The 9,787-nt window shown below is 50.0% G+C and overlaps 1 protein-coding gene across 8 annotated transcripts in view; it reads left to right on the plus strand.

Annotated features, from left to right (window-relative positions):
• Positions 1 to 4,938, plus strand: part of fat1a (FAT atypical cadherin 1a) — a 61,827-nt gene extending 56,889 nt beyond the window's left edge. For 3 of the 8 annotated variants that reach the window (XM_040185731.2, XM_040185730.2, XM_040185733.2), the window contains 4 exons: positions 68 to 705; positions 1,155 to 1,289; positions 2,652 to 2,687; positions 3,375 to 4,938. In XM_040185731.2, the coding sequence (XP_040041665.2) occupies positions 68 to 705; positions 1,155 to 1,289; positions 2,652 to 2,687; positions 3,375 to 4,036 (1,471 nt within the window). In that variant the 3' untranslated portion in view covers positions 4,037 to 4,938. Of the gene's footprint in view, positions 1 to 67; positions 706 to 1,154; positions 1,290 to 1,512; positions 1,577 to 2,233; positions 2,332 to 2,651; positions 2,688 to 3,374 lie in introns of those variants that run through there. The other 5 variants (XM_040185732.2, XM_040185734.2, XR_005713041.2 and 2 more) reach the window with 4 other exon arrangements.
• Positions 4,939 to 9,787: the final 4,849 nt, after the last annotated feature.

Raw genomic sequence — 9,787 nt, forward strand, 5'->3', positions numbered from 1 at the left:
CTGATTTCTGCCCGAGCAGCCGGTTTACAACTCGTGGCTTCCCTCCCCCCCGGGCCGCGCGCTGCAGGTGCCTGAGCGACGTCGACGAGTGCATCAAGAGCCCCTGCGCCAACGGCGGCCAGTGCCAGAACACGTACGGCGCCTACAGGTGCAACTGCTCGCTGGGCTTCAACGGGCAGACGTGCGAGCTCCACGCCGAGGTCCGCAACGACTTTGTCTCCACCTCCTGGAACATCGGCCTGGAGGAGGTGATCGGCATCGTGGTCTTCGTGGCCAGCATCTTCATCCTGGTCCTCCTCTTCGTCGTCATCCGCAAGAAGGCGTGCCGCAGGAAGTCGAGGACCGGCCACGGGGACAAACATCTGGGCGGGTCGAGCGCGCCTCACTCCTTCCTGCAGAGGCCTTACTTCGACATCAAGCTCAGCAAGAACATCTACTCTGACATCCCGCCGCAGGTGCCCGTGAGGCCCATCTCCTACACCCCCAGCATTCCCAGCGACTCCAGGAACAACCTGGACAGGAACTCCTTCGAGGGCTCGGCCATCCCCGAGCACCCGGAGTTCAGCACCTTCAACCCGGACCACGGGCACCGCAAGACCGTGGCCGTGTGCAGCGTGGCGCCCAACCTGCCGCCTCCGCCTCCCTCCAACTCCGTCTCCGACAGCGACTCCATCCAGAAGCCCAACTGGGACTACGATTATGACAGTAAGTTCTGTGAGGCCCGAGGCATTTTATTGCTTTTCAGGAATCTTAACAATAATCAATTATCAAGATCCCCTTTCTTTTTTTCTGGGAAAATGTGGGTAATGTGATTGTAACGGTCCTTATTCACCTGATAAAGTCCTTGTAAGTTTCCTGGAAAGGATGATGTCATTTTTTTAACAAGGTAACGCGAAAATATCTTCAAAAAATACCCTTTGTTTAAATCGATTGTCTTTTCTTTTCTGGGTGTCTCTTTGTAACAAAATATGCAGTTCTTTCCAGTAAACTAAAGAAAATTGTGTTTTTTCAGCTCGATTTGTGGTTTTCAGCTCGATTTCTATTAATCTTAATAAATCACGGGGCAGATATACTGTGTATATATACACATTGTTTAAATTTCTCATCCGTGTCCCGATGTTTCTCCTTCTAATGGATTGAGCTCTGTCTTGCAGCTAAAGTGGTGGACTTGGATCCGTGTCTGAGTAAGAAGCCCGTGGAGGACAGCGCGTGTCCCTACAACACCCGGGGCAGCATGTCCGAGGTCCAGTCCCTCAGCTCCTTCCAGTCGGAGTCCTGCGACGATAACGGTATGCTTCAGCACGTTAAATGTGTCCCTCTGGGCGAATAACAACAAAAAAAAGACAGCCGTATTTGTATAACACGAGCATGATGCAATGATGTTTTTCTGTTGAGCCAGCGGTGGTCTCCATGCTAACTCTGCTTCTTTGCACGCTCAGAGTGGACGGCCCGACTGGTGCTTTCTCGGGTCACATGTTCTTTTCTCTCTCTCTTTTCGCTGCGGGGCTTCAGCTCCCATATGGATCAAATCAGTCCACAGATCCAGAACAAGGTTTTAATTAGTGAGGTCCAGCCTGTAAGTCCTCAACCGGTACAGAAGGAAGCAATCACAACTACTTGTACTGTGTAATTCTCCCTACACGTAGCGCCACCTCCTCCCGGTGTCTCCTCTCCACATCTCCTCAGCGGGGGGACCCCCCCTTTCCCCCCATGAGGACCGTGCCGCTCATAAGTCATCCCAACCTTCATCTCTGTCCTGAGTGGAATTTGAGATTGATTATTTCGTTAACCAGCCCCTTCTGTTCCCTCGGTGGCTTTTCTAAACACACGGAGGCTTTTCTCCGCGGGGGGGGGGGGGCGGAAATGTGTTTTTATCCCGGGGGGAATTTCACTGATTCTTCCATCTGTACTGTCAATAGCACCCCGTAGCATCTCAGTATGTTGTTGTTGTTGTGTGTTATCCTGCACAAACAAGACCAAACTCCCCCTCCCCCTCCTCTCCCCTCCGCGCTGTGTTGCCTCCCACCATCGCCCTGTGCCCAGCCATGAACCCCCCCCCCCCCCCCCCCCCCACCCCCACACTCCACCGTGGAGCAACACAATTGTTTGTTTGGGGGGCGTCGCTCTCCCCTCCATTTGCACTTTGCACTCCATTTGTGTTTGTTTTTGCTTTTTGCTTTTTGCGTTACTGCAGCGTTTGTACTAATGCTGAATCTCTCTCGCCTCTCACAAGCCTCCACAGTGACTGTAATCCACCTTGTCACCTCCGCTGTTGACACGGTGGAAGGAGAAGGTATTCTGCCGTTTGTCCTCGGTGTTTGACGTGTAAAAGTGCCGTTTCCGGAGCTGCCATTGTCTTACACACTTGTCACACTCGCTATTTCCGAGATCCGGCTGCTAATTGAGAGGATACGCAGGCGCAAAAAGAAACAAGCACAGAGGTGTTTGCCTCCTAGTGGGGATCTCTGCCTTCTGATCGCGCACCTCGAGGCGTCGGTGTAAGAGAATGGCAGACGTGTTGTCCATCGATTAGTCCCCCTCCTCATCCTCGTCGTGGCTCCATTTCGTCCGAGCTCGTTGATCTTTCTTCTCAGGTTTTAATGTGACTTGTTCTTTTCTCTCCTTCTCCTCCTTTCTCGCCTCATGTAAAGAGTCTTTTTTGGCTCATGATCTCAACAACCCAAGAGGTGACTTTTTACATCTTTGTTTGCCTGGTGTTCACTGGTGTTCCCCTGCTAACCGTTAACCAGCACTAACCCACGAGGGGGGGTTAAACCTGCTTCCTGAGGCCGAGCCGGTGTGACGCTGAGCTTATTATGCATTCATCCCCCATGCATGTTTTTGAGGAAATCCTTAATCCGAGCATTTTATGATCAAAGGCTTTTCTCAGTAATTAACTGGGAATTTAACCGACTGGGTGTAAGTTGTTACGTTTGTTAAAAATGAAGTTCGCACATAAAGAAACAAGTATGATTTGTCTCTTAAAAGGAGTCACTATGTTTTTTTAAATCTTTAATAAATTGACAATTCTGCATCTGGGGTGTGATAACTAGGGGGGGTTTAAATAATATTGCATTTGTTTGCCTGCCTAGCGCTGAGTGCGCGTGCATCGTCAAATACACATTTGATAAATATATCAAATGGTGCAAATATTTCTTAATATACAAGAAAAAGAAATCTTCATAAAACGTGTCTGCAGTGTGTTAAAAAGTGTTTATTAACGATCAACCCGCCGTGCTGGTGTGACGTATTGTGTAAATGTTGCATGGCGTGCGTTTTTAACATTTAACTTGTTGCCACACGGCGGATGCCGCTAGCTGTGGCGCTAGCTGTGCCGCAGAGCGCTAACGGGAGTGTTTGTGCTCGTCCCGCAGGATATCACTGGGACACATCTGATTGGATGCCGAGTGTCCAACTTCCTGGAATCCAGGAGTTTCCACAGTATGAGGTTGTGGAGTCGCCCGCCCCTCTGTACAGTGACCCGAGTGCCATCGACACCGACTACTACCCCGGCGGCTTCGACATCGAGAACGACTTCCCGCCGCCGCCGCAGGACTTCCCCGCCGGCGACGACCTGCCGCCCCCGCCGGAGTACGGCGACACGCTGCGCCCCGCGGGCCGAGGCTTCGACCCGTCTGCTGCGGGGCCGGCCGGGACCCGCCAGCGCCCGGCCCTGCCACAGCTCTACAGCCTTAACCAGTACCTGCCACAGCACCCCTACCCGAGCGAAGGGGCCGACGGCGAGGGCCGCGGCGGCGCCGCCTCCGCCTCGGGCGACGCCACCCCGGCTTCCACCATGGGCGGCGGCAGCGGCTACCGAGGAGGATACCCTCTGGGCTGCGGTCGTGACTTTGACTCCTCGGCTCTGGACAACATGTCCATGTCCCTGTACACGTCCACGGCGTCCTGCTCGGACATGTCGGCGTGCTGCGAGGAGTCCGAGGCGATGATAAGCGACTACGAGAGCGGCGACGAGGGCCACTTCGAGCAGCTGGCCATCCCGGCGCTCGACTCCCAACAGCACACTGAAGTCTGACACTGGATCCGAATCAAAAGTGCCTGAACCCCTCGGCCACACACTTATGTTACCCCACGCACACACACACGTGCACCAACACGCACACACACACACAACAGAGTCCAAACACAGGGGTCGTCGGGAAGGGTTGTGAAGGCTGAGAAGATGCAGTGGAGCTACAGCAGAGACTCTGTGACCTCTTGACATCGGCTCAGTCCAGCTCCCGCCCCTCTGAGTCAGCAGTGCCATCGCTTTAACGTGAGCGCCGTCATACACAGGAAGCTGATTGTCCGAAGGGCCGGCATTTCGATGCACAACAAATGAAAAGCATCGGGAGGAGAAAAAAAAAAGAAAAAATTTCATTCAACAGCATCTCTGTTTCAATAAATAAACAACCAAGCAAAATGTTTTTATACAAGTCAACATTTCAAATGTAAATTTAAATGTACAGTTTTGATTTCAAAGTTTACTAGGTTTTGTAGATATTCTATGCTTTTATTTTCAACAAAAAAAAATAGAGTTAAATGGTGTGACATTATCAGCCTTACTGTGCTTACATTCACTAAAATAAATAGCGAAGAAAAGAGAAGAAAAGAGCGTGGCTTTTCCGATCACAGCGTACTCGTAACTTTTATCGTCTCCTGCTCATTTCAAAAAGGGTCTTCAATGAACGACTGCATATTCTTGTTGTTGTTTTTTTATTATTTGTTTGTTTGTCAATTTTGACTTTGGAACCTCTTTATTTTTCCACCAAGAAAATGGGACCCAATATATTTATAGTGCAGAGTTATCCATGGACACGTGACTTTTTCAGGTGTCTGTGTGTGTGTGAGCAACGCTATGGTCTTGTTTAAGGTTTTTATTGAATACTGCCACGAGCTCACGCTTTCCTACTGGCAATAAATTATTCCTAAAAAATATCTCTGCTGTCTGTGCGTTATTATTTCCAATGTGAATTCACGAGGAGAAACAAGTTGTAAAAGTATTGTTGTGTGATTTCCTGCAAAAACTGAAAAACTGTGTAAATGGATCACGTTTTATTTGATGTAAATGACGTGTCACAGACACAAACACTATTTGAACACTAAAATGTGCTGTATTTGTCAATAACCAGTGAGGAAAATAAAATTCAGTTGAAGCCCAACAATGTAATGCAGTATGTGATAAAAGTCGCCAACACAGGAACGATTCTATTTTGCCCGAGCAACTAACCACAGTTCATCTTCTTAAGAGGTCATTGATTACACATCGCTGTCAAAGTAATGAAGCTCTATGCGAAACATGTCAGGCCGACTATTTAAAGGGTCTTGGTTTCGATTGATAAGCTTCTGGAGAAGCAAACAAAGCGCAGACGGGAAGTATGAAGAAACAAAGACATTTTAGCAAATCTGATTTAAAAAAAAACTGAAATATGTCACAAACAGAACACACGGTGTATAAAACGTCCGACACGTTTAGCTCAGCTGCCTCTGCTTCCTCCTGATCACCTTGGAGATGTTTCCTACCCCTCCGTTGCCGCACAACTGGTGTCAATTCAGTTGATTGGATGGTTAGAAAGGCGAGGCGAGGCGAGGGGGGCCCGTCTGCGCGAGGTGGAGGTCTGCAGAGATCCCGTAACACTGCAAACGAAAAGGTCAATCCTCCCAGAATGCACCGGTCTGAACAATACCGACGCTCTGAGCGGAGAAGCAGAGCGTGATGGAGATTTGACAGCTCCGTGTCTCCCCCGTCCCCCCACCCCCCCCACCCGCTCCTGCTGGTTGTATCAATAAACGCCGGCTGTCTCACACGAGGACGCTGAACTAACACGACCCCCCCCCTTCCCCCCCGTGCTGCTCTCCTCCTCCTCTACTCACGGTCTTGTGTGTCGGCGGCGGGGGGCTCGGTGGGAGCCGGTCACGGGACCGACTGTTCTTCCTCCTGGTCTCCCCAGTGAGACGCGACCTGGTGACCCGAGGCCGAGTCAGTAACTCTTTCTCTCTAAGACAAACAAAGACATCGCGTCCCTTTTAATTAATCAATGACATACGTGAGAAAAAAAACGTTTTGTGTCAAACACGTGATTTTTATCTACAACAATTTCACAAACAAAAATATCCAACTGTCTTTGGTGTCACATCGAAGTTGGACATTTTCATGTCTCACCATAGCAGCAGACTGGCTTTCTCACTCCGCAATAAGCCTTTAATCCTCAGTTCTACACCCTAGCAAGGCTTTAAAAGTGTCGGTGGTTTCTCACTTTTTAATAGCAGCTCACATTTTTGGGAAATGCAGAGTGGAGGTTTTCACATCAGGGACCAGATCGGTCGGTAGTTGTTTGATTACTGAAGAGCAAAAGGCTCCAATGCGGCCCCATTGTACACAAGGCGACTGGAACCAACTGTCCGCGCTCTTCCCTTCTGGTCTGGACCATCAGCTAAGCTAACGGCCCATTTTCATTTGAATCATCCTCTCAGCCGCAACTCATCTCACTCTTCCAAGAAGCGGAACGCTTTTTGGTTCTGATGCGTTCTAGATGCTGGGCCTTTGTGTGCGTTTTGCCCCCCGGGGGGAGGCTGGTACGAACGACAATTAGCGCGAATGGACGATTCCTTCTCAGGCGACTTGCAGAATGAGAAACATTTTTCCCAATCCACGCTAAACAAACACCCCCCCCCCCCGCCCCCCCCCGCCCAAACTGTGGCAGCGGTTGGTATTCACATCACTTTGCGACCATCCATGTGCTGCTTAATCTCATGCTTGGTGGATCCAATTAACTCTGGAAATGGCACCAGATGTTCTTCCATTAAATAAATTAAGATTTCCATGATTCCCATTAATGCATTATTCATAATATGGATTCGCCAATGCGGCGCTGTGGGGGGGGGGGGAGAGGTGTTTCCGCTTCAGGGGGTTGTGTTATTGGCTCTGGCTTGGAGCCGCTGTGAGTCTGTAATGCCGTTTGAGAACCACAAGATGGCTGCACACGACCGCTCACGGGAGGCGGGAAGGAGGGAAGGAGGGCAGAGGGACGCGGCTCAATCAAACGAGCTCACTCCCATGATCCTTCTGGCTGAATGAAGGAAAACACAAATCAGCCAAATAAGCTGATTCACGCATCAGCAAACGCACGATGTGAACTTGCCTCACACTCAGTCAGCCGGTGATGAAGCCGTCTTCTGCCCCTTGAGGTCGGTTTTTCACTAGGACTCAAGATCAAGAGTAACAATCGCTGTTTGCACGGAGTGGAGGTTCCTTCAGACAAAATGCAAATATTGAACACGTCAAACGTCGAGTCAAATCAAACAGAAGCGTCGGACGGAAGCGGCCAGGCTGATTAACGAGAAGCTGTCGTGATGTTTAAACATGTCTCCGGGAAGTCTGAGGAGATAAACGCACCCGGTCCCCCCCCCCAGGGTCCCCTCCGCTCCACACAAAGGGGCTCGGAGTAGATATTAACATCGACCGACCACAGCTGTCCGCCCAGACATTGTTCTCCAAGGACAAAGCAGTGAGGGACAAACCCAGGCCCAGCGCGAGGAGACAAAGACTATTGTTGGTGCGTCTCAATCCCGACAGAAGCAGCCAAATTAAGGACAAAAAAAAAACTGGCAGATTTTCCTTGTTTGTGAGAATTTGTTGTCTTATTGTGGTTGAATCATCTTTGCAGAGCCTCTTGGAGCCTCTTAGAAGATGCGTGGTCACAAAGAGGTTTTACTAGACTTGTTTATGTTATTGTGTCAATAGGGTCAATGGTAAACCACTGGAGTGGCTCCTTTTTAAAAGAACCGGGCAAACCCGATCATTGGTTTTTAAATAATACAAGTCCCAAACACCACATCGATACCAGCCAATGAATGTCAATCAGTGGAAAACGAGTCCTTCAGTTCAACTCCCCAAAGGGAACGGATTGATTTAAATCAACAAAAACAACCCCTGAATGCTCTGGTCTCATGTGACAGACAGACTGACAGACAGAGAAAGGCCCACGCAGCGAACGCTGACCCCAATAATCCTCTTTCTACCAGCGCACACATCCTTATCCTGGGTGGAGCGCCGCTGTCGTCCTGGCAACCGGAGGAGGAGGAGGAGCTGGAGGAGGAGGAGGAGCTGGAGGAGCTGGAGCTGGAGGAGATGGGGGAAGAGGAGGAGAAGCTGGAGGAGCTGGTGGAGCTGGAGGAGATGGAGGGAGAGGACGGCAGATAGAAGCAAACACTCTCTTGTGTCTCCGCGGGATGTGGAGAGGACCGGTGAAGCAGCAGAGACGTGTCGGGGCAGCTCTTTACTTCTGTCTCCTGTCCTTCAGTTTGCTCAAACGAGAGAGAGTGTGTGTGTGTGTGTGTGTGTGTGTGTGTGTGTGTGTGTGTGTAGTTGAGGGCTCCGTTCGGCAGCCTCCCGCCCTCATCATGGGTGCATCTGTGCTTTTCCCTCCTCCAATAAGCTCCTCCTTCCAAACAAAACTCCCGACGCCTCCTCCATCTCCCTCCGAACGTTAATTGTCTTCTTTCATTTTAGCTCAAAGTGAAGAAGCTTTCTTCCTGCTCGGTCTGGTCAATTTACTTAAATTAAATCAATTTAAAAGGTGATCAACCGGCAAGAAATACGAAAAGTATTTCACAGCTGATGTTGTAGGAAAGAGGCCGGTGAGTTCGTAGGTGTCCATCATCCTGTCCTAGAAAGCACGGGCGCCCAGACGAAACAAAGTGTCCCCCTGCAGACATGTCCTTCATATTCTCCTCCACAACACAAAGCGCCTCCATTGTCCGTCAGATACGAGTGTCATTTGTGTACCTATTAGCAAAGAGAATAAAATGTAAGCGTTTGCTTCGATGACGTCGCGCTTCTGTGAACCAACGGTCCCCTTTTTCATCAAGTGATCTAACGTATTAAACATATTAGGTATGTGGCTTATTGAAACATATGCAGTTATTTGATTAAACACTGGTACAGGAGTCTTTCTTCCAGTGCAGGAGAAACTCTACTTTGATTTCCTTTTTGGTTTCTTTTGGTTTGGTAGGACGTTCAGGTTCCCTCATGGAGCTTTGCTACAATAACCCCCCTGATGCTTGTTACTTAACTAACTAGTTATGTGTAAATGTGAAATAGGGGTGAAACAGCGGGACTCACAGGTGAGGCCCCGGTGGGGCCCCGGTCGCGCCGAGCGAGCGTTCCCTAGCAATGCTGGCCCCAAAACATCAGTCAGCAGCTGCCATGGGAACCGTCCGCCCACACGCCGGGAGCTCGGCGGCTGTTTCCGCGCCGCCCGAAGATGTCAAATGAATAAATAAAAGGTGGCGCCGTAAACGTCTGTTTGACAGGAGACTAGCGCGTTCACTTCAAATGCAACGGGTCTCGACGGTACCTGTGATTTTCAAAGGTGTGTGGGGGGGGGGCTCCCACAATGGGTTTAATTACAGCAATTTACAACTACCGGCTAATTATCCTCACTGTCGCTCGCTCGCTCAAAGTGGCTGCAGCTCTGACAAAGTAGATGAAAGTGTATCGCTTGTTCTGCTGATGCTGCTAAAAGCCTGATCATCAGGCAAAGTGGAGGTGACGGAACGTCCCCGAGTGACCCTCACCCCCCCCCTCACCCCCGTCCTATCCAGCAGGGGTCTATGTATCGTGCGTGTAGGTGTGTTTTTCATGCAGCGTGTGATGAGCACAGAGGACAACGGGCTGGAAGGCGGAGGCGAACCTGGGGGGGTTAATGATCCAATTTTGCATGAATGAAACTCACATCTTTTCCCAATAATGAGCTGTTTGTATCTTTTAAAATGATGCGACACA

Source organism: Gasterosteus aculeatus, chromosome 9, assembly GCF_964276395.1.
Source record: "Gasterosteus aculeatus chromosome 9, fGasAcu3.hap1.1, whole genome shotgun sequence".
In the NCBI taxonomy this organism is placed as follows: Eukaryota; Metazoa; Chordata; class Actinopteri; order Perciformes; family Gasterosteidae; genus Gasterosteus; species Gasterosteus aculeatus.